General features: G+C 35.5%; 1 protein-coding gene across 2 annotated transcripts; it reads right to left on the bottom strand.

The window, feature by feature from the left end:
- Positions 1 to 358: 358 nt before the first annotated feature.
- On the bottom strand, positions 359 to 15,756 carry LOC145678658 (uncharacterized). 2 transcript variants are annotated; one of them, XM_081749035.1, is made up of 2 exons: positions 15,489 to 15,756; positions 359 to 4,995 (listed from the first exon to the last, which is right to left on the bottom strand). In XM_081749035.1, the coding sequence occupies exon 2, from the start codon at positions 4,960 to 4,962 to the stop codon at positions 448 to 450; it is 4,515 nt and encodes a 1,504-aa protein (XP_081605161.1). In that variant the 5' UTR covers positions 4,963 to 4,995; positions 15,489 to 15,756; the 3' UTR covers positions 359 to 447. The 2 variants fall into 2 exon arrangements, with proteins under 2 accessions (XP_081605161.1, XP_081605162.1); XM_081749036.1 differs by having other exon boundaries at positions 15,492 to 15,756.
- Between the last annotated feature and the right edge of the window lie 7,179 nt (positions 15,757 to 22,935).

Here is a 22,935-nt window from a genome sequence, read left to right as displayed (position 1 = left end):
GTGCTTGGAATAATTTCTATAAAATTTTGTCTGGTGGAAAATTACTTTTGGATACTAAGATGGTAGAAAGTTTGAAATCGTAAACCCATGTATGCAAGAGGGGTCACTAGCGGAACAAGTGACTTAAAACTTGAATTCGCATACCTGGGAATGTTCATAACTGTATAAATTATAAAATCCTAATACAAACCTTTTGCCTGAATTTTTAATTAGTTTTTGTTATATTATCAATTGTCTATTTACAACTATTTGAATTTACAACGTCCCTAGCCTTCTGCACTTAACACAGAGTTACATATACGTACTTGCGAAACTATATTGATAAATCGAACTTATAATAAAAAGAAAAGAATGGCAATACAATCATGTTATATAATAAGCAGGTAATAAAATAAGACCTGTACAGCAAACAACAGAAAAAAATACATTGAAATATAAACTTTTTTCTTAAGACTTGGAGGAATTCCAGGTAAAATAACGCAATATATTTTTAAAACAAAATCCAAATTTTCCTCCAAAAGAATTAGCTGGATTTGTATTTGAACAATAATGACAATATTTTGAAGTCTGATAAGGATCGGCCACATATATTTGCCCCTTTCCAAGGATAACCTTCATCTTTTCTTTTAACATCATTTCATCTCTAGGGTTGTTTGGTACCACATATATGCGAATATTTCTGTTGTCTCCTTGCCTTTTCACCTTCCTCTTGCCACAAGTGGAGCATCTTGGTTGACTTATAACTTGGTTCATGCCTTCGAGTATGCTGTTAGGATGTTTATGCAAGCCACAAGTATGAAGTTTGTGCTTTACTAAACCAGGCGGAAGATGAAAGGCGACTTCTTCCTCTTTATCTTTGTTAATTAGTACTTTTGGTGGTGTACTCATGTATTCGGAATGTTTTATAGTGTCATAATATTTGATCTCATTCTTAGGTAGGACATTTACAAGAGATTTTGAAGAAGTATCTCTCTGTGTTAGATTCCAGTTTTTCTCCAGACCTTTGACTTCTTTTGGAGGTAAACTACATTGTACTAAAACGTTTCTGTGTTTTCTTCTTCTAATTTTGTTTGAAGTAATTGACGAATTAAGAGAATCAGAATGAGTTCGAGATTTAAGCTTTCTTGAATTTTTATTTGAGTTTTGACTTTTAATATTCCCGCTAGTTTTGCGTGAGTCTGATGTACGATGAACAGTTGAACTTGAAGTTTCTTGCACAAGTTGAATCTTTTCCCTCTCACTTTCTATAGTCCTCTCATTAACAGTAAATCCCTTGTCCTTCAAAGACGAAAAATCTTTTGGGAATTTTCTCAAATCTTTAACAACGAATGAGCATTGTATCGAAGCATCTCTGTAACTCTTGTCTTTGCTGCCACATGGAGTACATAGTGAATGTTCAAAATTATAAGAATGTTTACTTACGTAACTACTTGCATTTTCGCTTGAAGTTTGCTTTGGAAAGCTTCTGATTACGTTTTGATTTCTCAGAATTTCTTGAGAAACAGCATTAAGTCTGCTTTCGTGAAGACATGGGTCTGAGTACAATGACTTAAGAGTCAAGCTGTTTTTTGGTCTTCCCAGTATTATATTTGTATTATGTCTAGGTTTGGCAAAGGTTTTTAAAGCATAGTTGCAAGTATTTCCACTGAAAGAAAGGTTTTGTGTTCTATAACACTTAGAACAAAAGCTTGTAGGCAGCATCTTGCTTTCAATATTTCCTTTGTCTTCAGTTTGATTACTCCATTCTAATAGCTTTGATTGTAAAGCTTTAAAATCTAGATTTTGTTCGAGAAATGACGGTCCTTCCATTGGTCTTGTTCTATGATCATTTTCTATCCAAGTGGTTTCTTCTCTTCTGCCTAAATCATTGTCACCTCCATTCTTCTCATGATAAATACAATTTCCAGGCACTAATTTGGATCTTATATCTGTTTCTGGAAACTCTTTCCTTATTGTATCTACATTTTTGTAGTTAACTTGGGATATTGCGGAATTTTCATTATTATCTGTCTTCATTTGCTTTAAGTTATGGTTTAACTGTGAAAAATATTTTGGACATCTTTCTTTTGGATCCGGTAACGTAAAGGGAGAGGATATGTTCTTGGCACATTCTTTAGCACTACTGTTAGGATTTATTGATGCTTTTACTTGACTTTGTGCTAGCAAATTGCTTGTATCAATGTGCAATGTGGAAAAGTTAGCTTTATAATGAGTCGTCTTTGTACCAGGGGAGAATTTTTTAGTGTAGTCTGTTAACAAATTTGAATGGCTACTGAAACTTGAAGATTGTTGTAAAGTTGGAACTTCATTTTTCTGCTTCGTTAATGCAAACTCTGTGGTTGTATTGCTTTTATCTTCCTGTATTTTATCAATTATAGATTTCATTTGGATACTCCCAATTACGCATTCAGATGTTTTACCGTTGCTAGTATTTTCTAGTATGTTTGATATTCCTAACTTATCGGAAGTGTCACCTTCTTTCACCGCTTGTAACAATATCATCAATGCTGACTTTGATATTGATACGGTATTACTTGATTGAACATTTTTGTCTAAGCTGTAATCTTTCCTTGATTCACTAATATTTCCTTTATTAATATGATTTCGGATATCTCCTTCCAAGTCGTTAGTTTGTATTGATTTTTCTATACCTTGAGAAGATACCGATTGTGAATTTGATATTTTAAAAATGTTTATTTCAATTGTACCTTGTTTCTCATCTTTCAACATTTGCGAATTTTGAACTTGGTTTTCGTTGTCAATATTATTTGTTCTCCGATCTTGTCTGGAACTCATTTCCAGTGGTTCGAATTGCATGTTCTGTTGTTTTGTTTCGAATTTCCGAGTGGATTCACTATTCGATAATTTAAACCTGGACGCAGATTCTAATTCTAAATTATCAATACTGATTTGCCTCTCAACAGTTTCTCTTAATATTGTTTCACCGTTTGCCATTGCTTTATATGATTTACATTTGCTGTAGTCTTGTGAAGGCACTTCTGTATTATCGTTTTTCGCTGAAATGTCAAGTAAGTAACTGTCAACCTTGTTCTCCACGAATTTTGTTTGTGAAATTTCTTTCTTTACGTTACTTAGCTTTTGTGGTCCCGATCCAGACGTGTGAGATTGTTTTCTTTGTTCTATATCTCTTAATAATTTATTAACCGTAGTTACCAAACAGTGTGCTTTATGAATTTTCTGCATAGAAGTTAATGCTTTAAAATTTTCTGGTTGTAAATCTTGAACAGAGTTCTCAGAAAAGTGTTGTTCTTCATTTCGATCTGAAGAAGTGTTAATATTGTATTGAATATTTTCCAATATTGGTATTGAAGGTAATTTCATATTTGTATTTTTCTTAAGTTCCTTCAAACTCATTTCAGACCTCTTCTTTTCAATTATGTACGCGGTACCATAACAATTAGTGTTGTTTTCTTGTAATAATAAGCATTGATTGGTAATGTTTCTCTTTTCAGCCTCCTTAATTGGTGAACATAGTTTCAAACTATTTTCATCGTATATTTGTTTTTGGATTATACGTGATAAATTAGTTTCACGTGGAACATTATAATTATCTTCTGTCCGGAAAGAACTAACATTTTTATATTCGGAATTCGTTCTTGCATATTTTATTGAATCCTTGTTCACATAATAACTGGTTACTCCCTCTTGATTATGCTTATTTTGTCGAATTTTATGATAAATCTCGGTTTGTGTACTTTCATCTGCTGTTGGATAAACAAAATCGTCTTCAAATTTATATATGGTTTGTGAAAGCGAATCATCTACCTTAAATATACCTGATTCATCTCGTATAGACGTCATTAACTTATTATTCTTGTTCATTGGAACTTTCCTTTTCGAGCGGGTAACAAGATGAAGAGGAGGTTTAACAACTTCCTGCCGAAGTCCTATATTTCTTGTATGTAGTGTGGATTCAGACAAAGTCTTACTAATTTTTGAAATCATAATTTCGTTCTTCAACGCTTTCATTTTACCCAACAAGTGAGTGTTGCAGGTAGTAGTTATAGATGGTAATGATTGTGACGAACGCTCCGCTGTTGATAATTGATCAGAATCCCTTCCTTGTAGCTCAACAATGATCTGCATATCACGAAAGGGAACAGTTAACTCTGTTCCTGGGAATTTCAGTTGAACTAACGGAAAATTATTCTGACGTTCTACAGTTGATGGTTCATCTAATTCTTTTGAGAATGCATGATCTAAATCAGTATTCACTTTACTGTTTATTTCATTTTGAGACATGTTATCACTACGATCATCTATAGAATTGACGAAACGATTATCATTATTGTTTGCAAATAGAAGTGGTTTGTTCTGCGAAATAAAATAGTTTATATTTTCTCTGGATGTATATTCTAAAGAATAATTATCGTATCCAAATCTTGTATCAACTATTCCATTTTCTTTACTTCGAATATATTGATTGTAATTAATTGATGTTGATTTGCCTTCATGTGTGTCCTCAACGTTGTGATTCGTTTTAAATGGTTTAGCTTCTGTAACAATTTCAGACTGTCCAACATTTGTCCTATTAGCAACCTTTAGCCACGGATAAACCTTATTTGATTCTATTACATGTCTACTGCATGTCTTTGTCAAATTGTCCTTTACAGGCTGTAGGTTATTATTTACACTTGGAGATGGGCTATAACGCATATATTCTACTTGAGAACCAGCAAATGGTGATGATGTACTTGGCAAATTGTCGTGTGGCCATCTTTCTGACAAATTAAAACTTTGATCTGTTGGTCTACCATGATCAATGCCAAATAAAGGACCTTGTTCATTGCTGAGACAATTGTTTTGTGTAGTTGGATTTATAAAACATGAAGATTGTTCATGTCTTCTTGCATGCGTGTCGAAGTCGTGTAATACAGGAGGAGCAGAAAAGCCCAAGACTCTTCCACATCTTTTCAGTCTTGTTGTCTTTCTTCTTGCCATCCATCCAGGTGCCTACACTTTAGAAACTTTTCCCTAAACATTCAAAAATAATACAATGTTAATTACGGTACTTCATTTGTCAGTAGAAACAGTGTTCGCAGATTGTATGAGGCAAATTCCTCACCACCGACAGAAAAACATTTCCCTTTTGTCTTTTTTAATTTTTTTTCCTAGTTTGTAAATTACGGTCTCTGTGCATTTATGACATTAATGAAACAAAATTCATAGTTTTACTTCTTACGGTAATGGCATTTATGCTAAAGAAGATGGATGATTAAGGAAGGTGAATGATAATGATATAATTGGTGGAATGAGAACTTGGGAGGAATCAGGAGAACAATGAGAAAGTCCACAGACACGATTAAATTCACTTGACCTGGAATAATTCCAGCGACATCTAGTACGCTCTACCACTAAGCAGCCGTGCTCTCCGGATATGACATTATGCATACTCATAAAAGATGCATTTTGAAATATAATAAAGAAATGTGCGCAATACAATGACGTTAGCTTATGGAAGATTGTGAAAAGATGTAATTTTATATGATAAAACACGTGGAAAATACAATGTCATTAGTTTATACGTGTTAATAAAAGAATGCATTTTGTTATATGATAAACAAATGTGCGTAATACAATGATATTAGTTTACACATGGTCATGAGAAGATGCAATTTTGTATGAGAAAGGAGTGTGTAAAATACAATGGCATTAGTTTGAGCATGCTCCTAAAAAGATGATTGTTTTAAATAAGGAAGAAATGTGCAAAATATGAGAACATTAGTTTATGTGTGTTAATAGAAGAATGCGTTTTGTAATGTGATAAATAAATATTGAAATTACTTTAGTTTGCCGCACGCTCATGAAAAGATCCATTTTATATTAGAAAGAAATATGCAAAATACAATTAGAATACATTAGTTTAAGCATGCAAATAAAAAAAATACAGTTCCTTATATGATAAAGAAATGTGCAAAATACAATGACATTAGTTTGTATTAATAGAAGGATGTGTTATGTTATATGATAAATAAATGTGCAATGTAGAGTGAAATTAGTTTGCCGCATGCTCATGAGAAGATGCACTTTATATGAGAAAGAAATGCGCAAAATACTATGACATTAATTTATGGGTGCTCACAAAAAGATGTGTTTTGTTATATGATAAAGAAATTTTCAAAACCCAACGTTTAAGAACGACAAAGCAATCAAGTCATAATTCCCAATATCACTATGAAAATTTCTTCTTGTCTCCTTTTCCTCTGAGATTCGCTAGAACGAACACTTACCCAATAAAAGAAAGAAGAAAACCACCACAATTCAAACGTTCCTACACTTGCCTCACGAACTCTTAAACTGACAAAATGAACAAATAGAACCACAAAATTCAGAGATACGAAACATATGGTTGCAAAAGGAGGCGCCTATCTTTTGAAGACTAAGGTATATCTAATCTTTCGATATTACCATCCTGTTCTGTAGAGTATTGAGACTTAACGATTTGTTATCTATGAAAAGTAGATGGCCAAAAGATGCAGTCTGCAAATCAATGCGATTATTTTCTGGGTTACAGAATTTTGTCTAAAAAAATCCCCTATTCCCTATTTGCTTCATTTTGCTACCAACTTTCCCTAGATTAGAGAAATTTCCCTCAATCAACGAACACTGAGTAAGAACATAAAGTAATGAATATCTTAAGTTTAGGCAAATATATTTACTTCTATTATTTAAAAAAAAATAACGTTAGTATGCTATTAAATCATATTTATACAAAACATGTCAGACTGTGAGTAACGTTAATTCCTACTAGTGCAGAGACAAGCTAATAGGTGTCACTGTCTGTCTGCCTGCCATAGATGTTGGTAACATATAGGCAATTTTCAGATTTAAAACTATTGTGACGATTTTAATTGCAACTTAAAACTGCATTGTTCTATTTTATTTAATTATTTGAAAATAGAAATGGGGCAGTAACCATATTTCGATTTGAACATGAATAATTGTGTATTTCTACAGGAACATATTGTGATGACTTAATTGCAACTCAAATTGTATTGTTTCAAATTGATTATTTGAAAATGCTTATTTATAATACAAAACATAAATGCTTCTCTGTTTATTATTGGGACAAGTGAAGAATTAGAGCTTTTAATTACACACGATATTAACCTATAGTGTACAGAGGGCTGAAGCTTTGAGCCCAACAACTAGAATGATTTAAAGTCTAGTTAAAGAATTTATTGTTTCACCTTGTCTTGCTATTGCTGATAATTATTATATAATTCAACCAGCTTGACAAATCTTCAAAATTTAAAATTTATCTCAGTTTAATAAGTTTATTAAGCACTTTTAACGAATGTTGAAACTGGAATGGGTCAGTAGTAGCATGCTCGTCAAATCTCGGTGTCTATTTCCGTTTTATTCATTACGTGATGAGTATTGTAATCGGAAAACGTAGGGTTTTACTACTTCCGGTTTCAACACATGGAAAGAAGTCGAGGTAAAACTCATTCTTGGGACGCTGAATATGTGTCAAGAAACCGCTTTTCGATATCTCAAAGTTTTTGTTCTATGGAAATAAGTATTGAAGCCGGAAGTATTAGTAAATATTAACCACTTGTTGTTTTGGTGGAGCATTGTAGCTGGTAGTGGTATGTTTTCTTGAAATACTGAGTCGATTGTCGCTGTCTATTACCGTTTTCTTCTATGACGATCAAGGTTGAAATAGGAAATGGTTGATTTCTACCATTTCTGGTATGAATGGAGGGTTGACGGAGGAGATGGTACCTATTCTTGGGACGTTGAATAGATTTTTTTAAAAAATGCTCTTCTCGATATCCTTTTCAGTTTTTGACCTATGAAAGTCAATACTGAAATCTGAAGTACTAGTAAATTTCAACCACTTCTGGTTTCCGAAGAGTGTTGCGAGCAGTGATGGTATGTTGTATTAAAACGTTGAGTCGATTACAAACAAACAACTTGTAGCTATCTGTTACTTTTGTGTTCTATGTAGAACAACGTTGGAACCAGAAATGGTTGATTTCTACCATTTGCAGTTCGAATAGAGAGTTAGCACAGTAGGTGAAACCTATTCTTCGGACGCTGAATCGATTGCAAAAAAACAGTTTTAACGAACAATCTTTTATTGTTTTTGTTGTATGGAAACCATTGTTGAAACCAGAAGTACCACTAAATTATATCCACTTACGGTTTTGATAAATGCTTTGGGTAGTGATGTTCTGTTGAGACGCTGAATCGATGGAATAAAACCCCATGTTGCTATCTGTTCCCTTTTTGTTCTATGGCGATAAACGTTGAAAACGGAAATTGTTGATTTGTACTATTTCCGGTTTGAATAGAGTGTTGACGAAAGAGATGGAATCTATTCTTGAGACGCTGAATTGATTACAGGTAACCGTTTGCCGTTTTTGCTGATACCTGTCAACAGACAGGCAAACGACCAACTGGACATAGTTGCTTTATAAGATCTCCAACACTTATAAAAAACAGTATGGAAGTTCAAAAACGATTGTTCATGCGAAAAACACTGCAAGCGTGTTATGTGTCACTAGTCACTACAACCAAGAATTGTATTATTTCTGTTCAGCGCAGAGCGAAGCTGGAGCCCATGTAGCGGATGCGTTTGTAGGGAGCAGGCGCAAAGCGACAGTAGATATTGAAACAAACGAGTATTCATGCGAGAAACATCACTAATTTGTTCATAGGCAAAGCTGATGGACCAGAGCGAGGCGACTCCCTTCAGAGCAGGTACGAAGCAACAGTGAGTGTACACGTAAACAAAAATGTTCTTACAAACTACAGTCATGACTAATGTTAGAATTTACCTAGCACTTGTTCTTTTTCTACTGAGTTCGCTTTGCATAAGGTAAACGCGCCTGAATTCGACAGGCACCCGAATTCGACATACCTGTGTTTAAATGTTGTGAAATAAGCGTAAGATGTCATCTCTGCAATCGTGAATAGAAGTGGCAACATTATGGGAGTGTCTTTTCTCGTGTCAGAAGTACGGTTACAGTAGGTGAATCATATGTATGGAGAAAAGAAGTAAATTGTTGTGTGTGTGACACACTCTTCGAGAAAAAACACATAATCTTAAGGAAAACATAAGACGGCAGGTTATTTTCGTAAGACTTTTATTAAAGTTAGGTTTGCTTCAAGCAAATAGTGGTACTTTAATGTTGTAAAGGAGTTTCAATCAGTGCGTTTTATTTTCTTCTGTGAGGACAAAGGTTGTGATGTAACATGAACGGGAGGTTGTCGAAAACACGAGCCTTTATTCATAACGTGAACAGGATTTCGACAAGGTTGTCGAATTCATGCTCAGTAGTGCAAATATAATTTTAACTGAATATCTAAACGTACAAGTATGTTCAAAGTCTTTCATAAAGCTATTTGTTGCATAATTCTCCGATAGTTGTAACCTCAGTTTGACATGGAATGTCGAAATCAGGTTCCAGCATGTCGAATTGAGGATAATCGAAATAACTACTCGGTTCAGAAAATTTAAGTTGTGTTCTTTTGCCCGTCTGATAATTTCTGCATAATAATAAAACAATATTTGAAGCTGAAAAGAGATTACTACTACTAATAATGCCGACTTAATATTTTACATGGATATAATTGAAGGTGTTGAATTCAGATACCGCAATTGTCGAAACCAGGTGAAGTGTGTCGAATTCGGGTTCCATTGGCGAGTTCCAGTTTCATAAAAAAAATTTAACATTAGCATTTGAGCCTTGAAGTAACTTTTAGTATTAGTAGAGACTGTACATTTCAAGAAAAAAAATGGGCCAACACCGACCAATATTATGGTCACAATAGGCAATTGATTTTGAAAAAGGTCCTTAACCTGTCGAAATCCGGCGCGTTTACCTGAAACAAACGAGTATTCATGCGAGAAACATCACTAATTTGTTCATAGGCAAAGCTGATGAACCAGAGCGAGGCGACTTCCTTCAGAGCAGGTACGAAGCAACAGTGAGTGTACACGTAAACAAAAATGTTCTTACAAACTACAGTCATGACTAATGTTAGAATTTACCTAGCACTTGTTCTTTTTCTACTGAGTTCACTTTGCATAATACTGGAGAAATTAATCTATAAGCTCACTTCCAAGAAATAATATCATGTCTTCGTCCCATTTATTACACAAGAGAAGTCTTTCAGTAGGCCAAATTCAAAATTAATGTTTGAAAGGTGCCGACAAAATTACGAAGAGTTTGACAGTGTGCTTTGTGCAATACTGTTGTCATTACTCATCACAGCATTCGCCGCGCAATTTACATGTACTTAGATCGTGGTTGTATGTGGTACTTATTTGTATTTTAACGTATTTTTTGCAGAGTGTGAACGTGAATGATATATTAAAATAATTCATTGTGGCAAAAACAAATCATTAATGTAAGTACTCAGAATTATCAACAGTAGGCTAATAGCACTTGTAGTTGTTTCATACTAGTGACCTAATGTTGGTTATATATTACGTGCCTGGTATAGTACTTCCCGAGAAGGTAGAAGCGCACTTTCCGCTTTATTTTTATGTAAATGTTGTTGATTTAATGTCGCTGGTAACCAAGGTTGCAAATTATCTATAAGTAACTTTAAATTTACTTTAAAAATTACAAAAGAACTTGCGCAATACAATTTGACGGATGGATGCCATGTTGATTGTTTACATTGTAGTGGGGGTGTTCGCGCGCAAGTAGAGTCCAACACACTTGTTTCTGCCGCGATCGTTGCACAGCACAGTGTTGCAATCTAAGTATCCAAAAGAATAACTATCAAGCATTGTACAAAAAGAAATATACTAACGTAAATGAATAACATGTACAGCCTATTAATAAAGAGAGAGCTTACCTTATTCCAATGGCTACAAACATATTAAGGCTAAGACTAATGACACACTTCACGCATTAATTAGTCTAATTCTTCTATTCCTGACAAGTTCTCCCCAACCTCCGAGGCCGTGTCAGTTGATTCAGGATCTCCTGAGAAGTCCTCAATCTCCGAGGCTGTGTCAGTTGATTCAGGGTCCACGTAAATTATGAAAGGTGCCGATGCAGCATTATCTTCATATTCATCTATCAGGCCCTTGCGCTCCATAAACTCATTCTCGATCTCTTCGACAAGACGACACCTTGAGCCCCATTCTTCGCTTGTGACACTCTCAAATTTGCATTGTGCGAGCTGAATGACCGCATCCAAATTAAAGGTTGTGTTGTGATATGCCACCCAGTTTTTCACTAATGCCCATATTTTTTCTATTGGATTTAATTCAGGGTGATATGGTGGAAATCTTAATACACAATGTCCGATATTCATTGTGTCAACTTTGTAGGTTACATGTTTAGGTTTGTGTAATTTGATTAATTCGTACAGCTCAGGTCGTGTCATGTCAGGCATGAAAGGTAACCCCTTTTCTTGAAGCCATCTCTGCATATCTTTTTTTAAAGAATCTTGAGTGGGGACAGGATTTAATTGCGCGTTGTGATCAGGGGCGTCGTTTCAGACTTCGCTTGAGGGGGGCAAGAGCACCACCAACATAAGAAGACTTTCACGTTTTGTACTAGTATATTAGTAGTCAATCGATTAAAGTATATGTATTACTCAAACTCTTGGGGGGGGGGACAATTGCCCCCTCCTGCTCTCCCTAAATGACGCCCCTGGTTGTGATACGAGGCATTGTCTAAAACAATAACAGATCTAGGTGAAAGATTAGGAATTAGTTTTTCTCGAAGCCATTTCATGAAATTATCGCTGTTCATGTCATCGTGGTAGTCCCCTGATTTCGAATTAGATTTAAACATTAGTAAAGCATTAGGAACAAACCCATCATTACCTCCGGCGTGAACTATCACAAGACGTCGTCCCTTGGACATAGCCACCAGAAAACATTTGCCAGAATCATCTGACCAACCATATTCTGGAGTATGAGAACTATGTAAATATGTTTCATCTACATATATGATTGGTCGTCCTTCCCGCCTAAAATGCCTTATTTGTCTCAAGAACCGCGTTCTTTAAGCACAAATCTCTTGCTTTTCGCTTAAAATGGTTCTATTATTTGGTGTCTTCCTCCACTTAAAACCCAGCTTATGCAGTAAGCGTCTCAAACTCTCTTTACTACCCGCAAAATTTAATTCTTCTTGTAATGTCGTGTGCAATTTGCTAAGTGTTGGCAGTTGCTTTTCACGCATAGCATAGTCATACACACACCTACGGATGACACATTCATCGAAATTGTCCACTGAAGATTTAGGTGCTGGTTTTGGTCTCCTCTTTCCAGGAGTAGAGAATGATGTGGAGGGCCCTTCTGACCACTCAAGAACTTCTCTTTCCTTCACAATTCCTCGAATTGTTCGTTCCGGGACCCCGCTTGCAGCTGCCGCTCTTTTACCAAAATGTTTAATTGGAATATTAACACCTTCACTAGCTTCCATCTTCAGAAATGAATGAACATTATTCACAATTTCTCTCGCTTGGCTATATAAAGTCTTTGTTTTCAATTTAGACAACACTGGAGGCATTGCGCAAATAAACGTTTTTACAAGCGTTAAACTTAAAAAACTAGGAATAGGCTATCTACAAAACTTTCAACACTAAAAAAACACTCCGAGCTTTTTTTTTTAAAAAAAAAAGGCTGTCTTCACCACAGTTCGAAAAACGCGCGCACTTAGAAAAAGGTACTTCAACACCACTAATCTCTATTGTCGTATGCTAATAAGTTTTTTTTAACAATGATTTTTCTAGAAAGAAATCTTGCAGAATACTTCTGCTTCTGAAAGGTATATTTTTGCTGCTTTCGTCTGCCGTTGGCAACACTACACTTTATTCAGCGAATGATAGTTCAGCATGGAAAGAACAATATGCGTCATAATGAAAGGTGTCATGCGCAGTTGCCAAACTTACTTCAGCGAAAAGGAGAGAGAATGATATGGAACATAAATTCGCATAGACTTTTAAATTATCTTTCCTCCTCGGTGTCAAGAATTTAACTGACTATTGTGGCAACATAGCACGTGCTAGAAACAAGGGGGCGAAGAAATGCATGTAAGAAGGGCGGGGTGTGAAGCATTTGTATCGCGGCAGAGACTTCTGTGTCGAGCTCTAGCGGAAGTTGTATTTCTCGAGTGTGGCGGAACATTTAAACTGGTAAATATTTCGTTGCTTCATGCAGAAAATTATAAAGCATTGATTACTTTTCGTTGAATTTTTAAATATTAAATAGTAGTGAGTGTTGTGAAGTGTGAGATCCTTATTTTATTAAAATGATTTTTACAGTGTACCGTAATTACACTCAGTACTTGGAGTGGCCTTGTCGTATGTATACGTAACAATTATCAGTGTATTAATCCGAAGTGTGTTAAGTAAGAAAGAACATTCCAGAACTATTTAGTGTGACAAGTAGGCGTGGTAAATTGAGATCGAAAATGGCAGGTGGGATTTTTATGCGTATTCCAGTTCGTGACAGGTGCGAAATCAGTGAGTATTTTTTCTATAGGCTTGTGGAAATAACAGCTGGCAGAGAAGGAAGTGGAACTCTCATATTATGACAAAATCATGGAGTGCTTTCACTAGGGAAATTGTGTAAATCATGTGGTAAGGAAACTGTTTTCATAAAAGAAAGGGATAGTTTCGTTGCCAGAGGTACTATTGGAAATTCGAGGAGAGAAAAGCGTTGTGAGTTTTCCTCTTCAATTTTCAATGGTACTTTCTTCGGTAGAGCAAAGCTTAATTATTTTGTGGTGACACGACTAGTGGCTTATTGGTACTTGAGCAGTCGTCCAAGTATCAATAATGCTTCCTGGAATCTTGGTATCTTATCAAGAACTTATATTGATTGATCTAATCAAGAACTTCTGCCGTGAAGTTTGCGTTTTGGGGGAATTGAGATAGGATCAGGGAAAGTATTCATAAGCGTAGTGCAAAATCGTTTAGCTGAAGTCCTTGTTTTAGTTCTTCAGCAATGGGTGCAACCATTCATAGTGATTGCGGGAAGTCTTACGATAGGTTGAATGAGGTAGGATTTGAGCACATCGCAGTGAATCATTCCTTAAATTTCGTAGACCCAATGCCAGGAGTGCACATCCAAAATATTGAGGGTTTGTGGAAGGACGCCAAGAATAGTATTCCACGATATGGTAACAAGAGGCACCATTTTGCTGGACATCTACCTTCCTATCGTTTCAGGAAACATTTTCCTACGCAAACGAGATTTTCCTTGTGGAGGTCGGTAGACTATACCCGCCTACAATGTGAGGTAAGTTAATGCTTAGTGTAGATAAGGTTGCTTTAGTATTAGTAGTAGTAGTAGTGGTAGTAGTAATAGTAACTGGCGCAAATCCCGGGGATGAGGGGGACATCCAGTCTTGGAACTAGGGGGATTGTCCCCCAATAATCCAATTTGAAATGTGTTTTCTGGGGAGAAATGTGATGATTTGTGACCGATTGTCACAAAGGAAAGCGAGATGAAGTTTAATGTCCCCCCAGAATAAGCCTCAAATCTAAACGCTTTCCAATGTTGAAGACAACTCTGCTCCCCTGATCCTCCACAGCATTGTTTTTCAACTTCATAAAATATTTGGAACATTAATAAAAAAAATATGGGAACGGCCTTACCCGTCCCCCCATCCCTAATGTTGAAGACAGATTTGAACCACTGATATTAGTAGTAGGAACGGGTTAGAAGCCCAACAGGGGCTGGTTGAGTTCTGTTTCCGACATAAAGATAAGTAGTAGTAGTAGTAGGGACGGATTAGAAGTCCCACACGGGTTGGTTGGGCTCTGTTCTCGACATAAGTAGTAGTAGTAATATGATGATGATGTATATATATGTATGGAGATTCCATATCGTTGTGCTATTTGTACTCTTGGTTCCTTGTTTTGTGGGAGGGGGTAACTTGATACATTGTTGATCGCCAACATGTCATGTTACTACTTTTTCATAATAAGATACCGATATTACATATATCACAACGATATGGAATCTCTACATATGCTACAATAGCCACACCAGCATTGTAAAGTATTACCTAATGTTGTATAGCACCGGTGGAAATTAACATGGTTAAACTTTACAACGCCCTCTCCTGTTGATATCCTTGCGCGAATACGAGAAATTACACTCGATTACTTTTAACAAAATAGGTCCAAACTTTACTAACCCTAAGCTAACAAAACTCTACTCTACTATACGGTACCCTTTTAAAGCAGACCTACTTATAAGTACGCAGCTGGAGCATGTATTGTCAAGTTTAACCATCTTACACATCCGTCTTTCAAGTGCACTCACTCATTTTAGCCGTAAAGTTCCATTTTTGGGAAGACAGTTCGTAAAACTGCAAGAATGTCTTAAAGCAAGGTAAGAAATCGTATAATAGAACAATAATTTTGATTGCCATATTATATTTATTCTATTTGAAATTTTATGTATTTACTATCAACATATTAAACTCAATTATTTTACCACAAATATATATTACAACATAGCCCTAATTTTATACTACTACCTGGTAATGTATGTCCATAGTCTTCTCTTTGGTACTTTAAATATATCATACATGCGTATGATAATATTTCTCATGTGAGCTTCTTATTTCTAGATCATCTATAAAATCTGCTTTGTGTGAGCGTGTTTATATTTTCAGGATGAAAAACCATAATTAATTTAGCTCCTTGACTTCACTCGTTATTTATAATTTAGTTTAATACAAACTTATAAAAGTTACATAAAATTTAATATTGTGAAAATTGATACCTTCAATCCTTCCTCTTTTCTTGTTGCAGCTTGTGCTTAATGTGTTAAACACCATTATCCTTGCTTAAACCTTAAAACTTGTTACAACTTGTTTCTTTTTAAATGAAACTTTTTTTAAAAGTAGTTAAGTATTGCGCAAAATATTGAATATTGGTTAACCAGATTAAGATGTCTACCACTGGTTAAGCTATAATGAGCGTAAATTAAAATTGTGTGCAGTTCAACAATTTGGTGACCACAGGGTAACGATCGCGAGTTTATTTATTTACTGCAGAAATTATTTCCTACTGTTTTTTAAAGGATTATTCAATTAGCACTTTCTATTTTACTTTCATAATCTGACAGACGCACAATGCAGGTATTACCATATAAGGTAAGTGTACCAATAATAAACACATTAAGTATTTTTTTTGTATTTTTAAAACTTTTAAAACATAACTTCATTAGTTACTTCAGAACACTTTGAAAGTTTGTTCGTTTCACAGCCCTTTCCTTCCCTCGTAGTATCTGTGAACTAACTGAAAACTAGGTAGTTTATTTTTGAGAGGCTTGCAACCTCATCAACAATGGATACGCAAGAAAAAGATGGCTACCTTTTTTGTATCGTACTATTACACTACTTTCTATGTATGGTTCAAGTTTCATCGGTCTATGCCACTTGAGAGTGACACAGGATGTGAAACTTACTTTCGTCCGTAAGTTTTCGACACCAATGTATTATGTTGTGTAGGCTTTCGGTTTCCTAATTATGAGTGGTCAAATTTTGAGGCAGATTTTTTGAAAAAAAAAAAAAACATTGAACTCATCTGATTGGGATCAAACATCCCATAGTAATACGTCTTCACTTATTACTAGGACGAGACAGAAGTCTTACAATCAGTAATGGCCCTAGGCAATTTGTCACCCAGTTACAACGCCATCATTTGCCGCCCCTTTCTCTAGAAAGAACAAATCTTAAAAGCCACCATTTTAAGTATGCTACCCCTTCATGAACAACGAAAGGGAGGGAACTAAACCTACAAATACAATCTCGTTGTGTCTGTTTTTTCTTCAAATAATAACCTAATACATTAGTGAAAGATAAAGCAAATACGTCTGCAGAGGAAAGATGGTAATCCTTTTTATAGAATTCAATATCAAGCTTCAATCTCAATATATCAGTTTGCAATTCCAGTGCAACTTGTTCTTTTATCTTTATTTCTTGATTATCCTTCTCCATCTGTTTACATTTTTTTTAAAAAAAAACTTGTTTCCACCTTCAATGATAAGAAGCTTGTTTGTGAGAAAAACAAGACTAGTTTTCATACCAAAACTGTGATAAATAACTAAATGGTGCAGGTGTTTGCTACTGTTCGAGAGTTGGCAACAATTAAGCAATTCATGCTGGTATTTGTTTGACCATTTGCTTTATCACTGTCCATGTGACCTTGGACTAATGCGACCTAAACATGATTATGAATGTAGTAATCAAATAGGTCAGCTTAATAAATTTAACTACCATCATCATGAAGTCTGTTTTCAACAAGAACTATTCATTTTAAATAGGGATGGGCCGATTCTGATTCTCGATTCTTCGATATCTTCGATACCGGCGGTATCGAGAATAGTCTATTCTTGATTCTTTGCGTTACCGGGTTCGATACCTATTCTGTTCGATTCCGACGAAAAATAGTGAAAACTCTCAAAAAAATTATTTTTATGATGGTATGTTACGAAAACACTAAGAAATGTACAGATTATCTGTTTAAAGTATTAAACAAACCATAAATGACTACCTTCTGCAATGAAAACTACGTAAATTATTTCGAACAGACGACAAAAATCACCGGCGACTAATCGGTTCAAACCACTTAACCTAAATCGAACGGTCAGCATTGTTTTATGTGGACGACAAATATTCATAATTGGTTATTTAGATAGTAGGTTATTCTTTTTTTAATATTAAAAATTGTTAATATATTGTTAGTAAAATTTTAAATTATGTATCCTTTATAAAAAAAAAACAGCCTAAATTAAGTCGATTGGGAATCAGTATTGTGTTGTCAGTCGTCAGTATGTCGTCTGTCTGCAGTACAGTTTTAATCTCGTATTGCTAAAGTGTGGCCTTGGCTACACGAACGCCATTTGCAAGTACACTTGAAACTGAAACTTATTGCCTTATTTGCAGACAATTTGTTATTACGCAACTCGGAAAAAGAATCGGAAATATAATTAATTTCTTCAGTTTAAATGTTATTTACAATTGTACGATAATTTCAACTGGAAACGGGAATTTTTAACTGCTCATACATCCAATAATTAATTCTGGCCAATGTACTTGCAACACTGGTTTTGCATGTCCCGTCCAAGGTTCGTATATACACTACGTCTGTCGCCATTTCGCTGTTGCGTATTTGCGTCTGTGTTTGTTTGGTCTATGTTGGTGTTTGGTTATAAAACAATAATTATTTCTGAAAGTGTATGAAATGACAACTAAAAGAAAAATTAGTGATGTTTGGCACTTTTTTTTTAACCAAAGAATGTGAAGAGAGTGTTTTTGCTCTTTGCAAGTTATACAACAAAAAAATATCAAGAGGTGGTAAGTCCCATACAACTTCAAACTTCAACAAACATTTACAGACCTTTCACAAAATAGAGTTCATGAAAATTAAACTTCAATAATGTGAAACTATGTAGGTCTACATGATCCACCAATACCACTAAATGTGGCAGGCCTAACCTCTGCAAAAGTAAGTAGGCCTGCTACTCCCTTGCATAATGATATTCCTAGTCCAGGTTCAAGCAGCTTTGGGACTTCACCAGAAGCTCTCTCAAGCACATCTTCCATCCTAACCCAACCAACTCTCAGTAACTTTATAAAAAGGACATCCAAATTGAGAAATGATGATTCTAAGGCTAGGGCAATAACCAGAAAAATCAGCAAGATGAGCAAGATGATCTGTCTAGACAATCAGCCATTCAGTGTTGTTGAAGACAAAGGCTTTATGAGGCTCATAAATCACCTAGAACTAAGATATGAGATCCCTAAAAGGAAATATTTTACTACAGTTGAAATACCCAAGTTGTATGATCAAACCAAACTTGCGGTGTGTGAATTAATTCAGAGTGCCGAGAATATTAGTATAGTGACTGATCTTTGGTCTTCTACAGCTAATGATGACTATATGAGCGTAACTTCATACTTATTCATAGATTCAGAATGGAAACACATATGCTTAAAGTATTCCTTTTCCTGAAATAAATCATTCGGATGAGGCCATAGGCGATTTTCTGAAAGAAGTTTTCAAGAAATGGAATATTTCTGAAAAGATTCATGTAATGGTAAGACAGTGGAAGAAATGTTATAGCAGCAATGGCCTCAGGCAACTGATACAAGATGAACAAGATTGAACTAAGCTGATACAAGATGAACCTATGAGATGGAACTCCACCAAACACATGATGGACCGTTTGCTGGAACAAAGAAGAGCCATATCCTACGTCGCCCCAAAGCTAAGCAAACCTATTGAGTTAACTGGCAATGACTGGAAACTAATATCTAATGTTGTAAGACTTAAAAATTTTTGATGATGCGACATTCCAATGAAGTTCTGCTCAAACGACCATATCCGAGGCCATACCGATAGTTAGCAGCGCAAAGAAGGAGCTAGAAACCTTAAAATCAACTTTTGGATTGGAAACATTTACCAGAGGACTTGAATCCCTCAATAGAAGATATGTCATCTTAGAAGAGGAGAAAAAAATATGCTTTAGCCACTCTCCTGGATCCACGGTTGCAAGGAAGTGTTATTTTGAGTGCAGAAAGTCTGCATAAAGCTAAAGAAATACTGCTGAAAGAAGCTCAGATGTTGAATGGGACAGAAAACCAACATTCCTCAAGTATCTTAGCTTCAATTTCAAAGTCAGACCAAGTAAGTCACCAATTTTTATTTTTAATTAAGCCTTTAATGCCAAATTCCTAAAAATCTAATTTTTATTTGAATAAACTAAGAAAATAGGCTATGTGTCCCATGCTATAATTACAGGGCTAGGCTGCCTTTATTTAATGTGTTTTATTTAAATAGGCTATTTATTTATTAACTGTGTTTAAAATTTAATAACATTTAAAAGTAAATGGCATAGCCTAATAAATAAAGCTTGGGAAAATAGCCCACTTTCATAGTTTTACTAAAATTAAAATTAAACTTAAATCAACAAAATACAAAATCTTATTCATATTTAATTTTTCAATGGACATTATGAAAAACAAGTGATTCCATTGTGACCTATGAAAAAGAAATTCTGTTAACTTATTACTAGCTATTTACTTTCAGTTGCAATTTCAGTTTGAAATTGAGTTAATTTTTTACTTGAACTGCTGTTTTGCTTATGTACTTCATAAAGTCAAATTTGAGCGTAATTGTTACTGTATGTTCAATAACATCTTAGTTACTAACTATCTGTGCAAACTAAATATAAAAATATAGTTTTTTTAATTTGAAAGAACAAGTATTCAGATATTCTTTTACTCAAATTTTAAGATGAAGAGATCTAAACCCATCCCTAATTGTTAATTTTCTCTTGAAATTTTTGAAACGGTACACTTAATATGATTCGGGCTTGTTAAGTGTTTAATCAAGTTTTTTTTTCTATGTAGGTCGATTTTAAAAAGTTAAAATTATGTTTCTAGTATAAATAAGTTAGTTGTTCTTTGTGCTTATTCACGTTGGTTTTGTTTCAGTCATCAGTTGACAGAATAAAGACCAATGTAGAAAAGATACTCAGTACTTTGATGATCCTGATCAGGGCCGTCCCCGGGGGAGGGGGGCGAAAAATTCGGGAGAAAAAAGAAAAAAAGATAGGAAAAATTGCTTGGAATATATGTATGGGGCGCCGTCGTATACTCTCGCCCGGGAGCTGATTTTTTCGCGGCACGGCCCTGATCCTGATAAGACTTCAACTACTACAGTGTCAAAAAGAAGTCACTCAGTACAGCTCACAGATGACGAGAAGAACCCTAAAACAGAGGAAGCGGGGAAAGGTCAACGACACGGTCAAGTCCATTTTCGATATTTGAGGTGTGGTCTATACTTAGATGCCGTCTGCTACTCCGGGTAGTTATCTGTGTGCTATTCAGGAGCGTCATTTAGGGGGGCAGGGAGGGGCATTTGCCCCCCCCCTGAGTTTGAGTTGTATATAGATTTTATCAATAGAATAGTAGTAAATCAGTGAAAAACGCGAAATTTTACATACATCAAGGGATCTTGCTTCCCCCAAGCAAAATCTGAAATGACGCTCCTGGTGCTATTCCGTGGTGTCATATGAAACCCTAGTGCGAAAAGTGGTCAAGCCCATACCTACGTCACACTACTTCTGCTAGGATTTTTCTCGTCTTCTGTGAGCTGTACTTCGCTGAACCTCTGTCAAGTCCTCACACCAATGTTGGAGACTTCTGGAAGAGGGAGAGGATTGCATTTACTCGACTCAGTAAACTGTCAAGAAAATATCTCTCTGCTCCACCAGCAACAGTGTTTTCAGAGAAACTGTTTTCCATGTCAGGGCAAATTTGTGACAAAAAAAGAAACAGATTGGACCCAGAGAGGGTTCAAATGCTTGTTTTTCTTAAAAGAAATTTGAAATACAATTCAAACGTTTAGTTTTTAAAACTTTTCAAGACATAATACCGGTAATTTACATTCTAATTCCATATTTGCAGGTTTTGAACATTTCAGGTTCAATTTTTCATTGTTTTGAAAGAGTTTTTATTCATTTGCAATAGGCTAATAAAATGTTTTTGGATTCAAATTTGTTTTTATTATTTGTTTTACCCAGAATCGGTATCGAGCCCGGAATCGAGAATCGTGAGTAAAATTTCAGAATCGGAATCGAGAAATTCTGGTATCGGCCCATCTTTAATTTTAAATAATATAGTTATGACAGATTTTGCCGCCTTGTGTAAATGCACATATTACACATATGGTAGAGCCGGCCCTGCTTGAATTATTGTTGTATACATCATACCTGTGTTTCTTACAATACAATGAAAGCAGATTATAATTCAAAGTATAGCTCCTCGAGTTGGACTGTCTGCAGCCAACTTCCTGCCAGGGCCCGGTATTCACGTCGATACCATATATTGTCCCAAGAGGCGAAGAAATCATTCACAACTGTTCCCATCGCCTGCTGGTTGATGAAGCATCGTGATTTCAGGAAATGCGTCATAGACCGAAACAACACTAATCCGAAGGGGAAAGGTCAGTACTATATACTGGGTATAACAATAGTTTGATGTCATCAAGTTCCAGCATATTTTTGTTGCCTTTTCCGAGCCGAGTGCGGTTCTTGCAAAAGAGCGCACTTTCAGTTCACCAATGCAAGACATTTTTGTAGTATGGCAGCATATATCCGCTCCAACTGTTCGGAATAAAGGTCAGTATGATGGTACGATCGTTAGGAATGAACTCAAAGTGAATTAATCCCTTGTAATTCCAGCACATACAGAGTATGACTTTATGCTCGAAACAGCCCTGTTTAAGGACTGGTCTTGAAGTTGGCCCTTATTCAATCACTGTTTTTGCACATTTGGATTTCGATAAAATACAACTTTTTGTCACATGTGACTATCTACTTCAGGATTCGCACACCACGCGGATTTTGCAGCAGTTGTCAGCAAACACCCGCTCTCCTCTGAGCCTGAACTGAGATCAACTCATGTGGCACAATGCGGCAATTCCAGATGATTTTCCTGAATTCGTGAAGGTGACGTACTACAATGGACTGGGACATGCTGAGTTAATTTGATTATAATCATATGCTGATGTGTGTATTTTCCTTAATGGAGTGTCGTACGTCTCAGAAACTGTTATCCTGTGACGGCTGGACATTAGTTGATCTTTGACATTTTTACAACCTGACGAAATTTCTTGAGTCAACGGGTTGTTGTGCTAGTTCTGTGGTTCACTGCACCTTCTTCTTACTCAAGGCAAATGTTTTATATTGCTGCCGAAGGTCTGTGTCTAAGTTGAAATTCATACAGTAACAGTTCACGTGTAAGATGTTGTTGAACCCTCATCATTACTGCCACTAAAAACTAACTGAAAATACTGATGGAGTCTCAACCTCTTTGTTGAATAGTAAACTTACCACAACACTTCTTGAGCCAGCTTGACTTTGTACCTACCGTTGATCACGGCGTATACACGCACCTGCTCTTATGG

Source organism: Thermobia domestica, chromosome 2, assembly GCF_964235325.1.
Source record: "Thermobia domestica chromosome 2, izTheDome1.hap1.1, whole genome shotgun sequence".
Taxonomy (NCBI): Eukaryota; Metazoa; Arthropoda; class Insecta; order Zygentoma; family Lepismatidae; genus Thermobia; species Thermobia domestica.
The sequence above is the reverse complement of the archived record's forward strand: the minus strand, read 5'-3'. Positions and strand labels throughout refer to the sequence as shown.

What these genes read in the sequence shown, in the direction of transcription:
- LOC145678658 (XM_081749035.1), bottom strand. Translation starts at nt 4,962, where the DNA reads ATGGCAAGAAGAAAGACAACAAGACTGAAAAGATGTGGAAGAGTCTTG.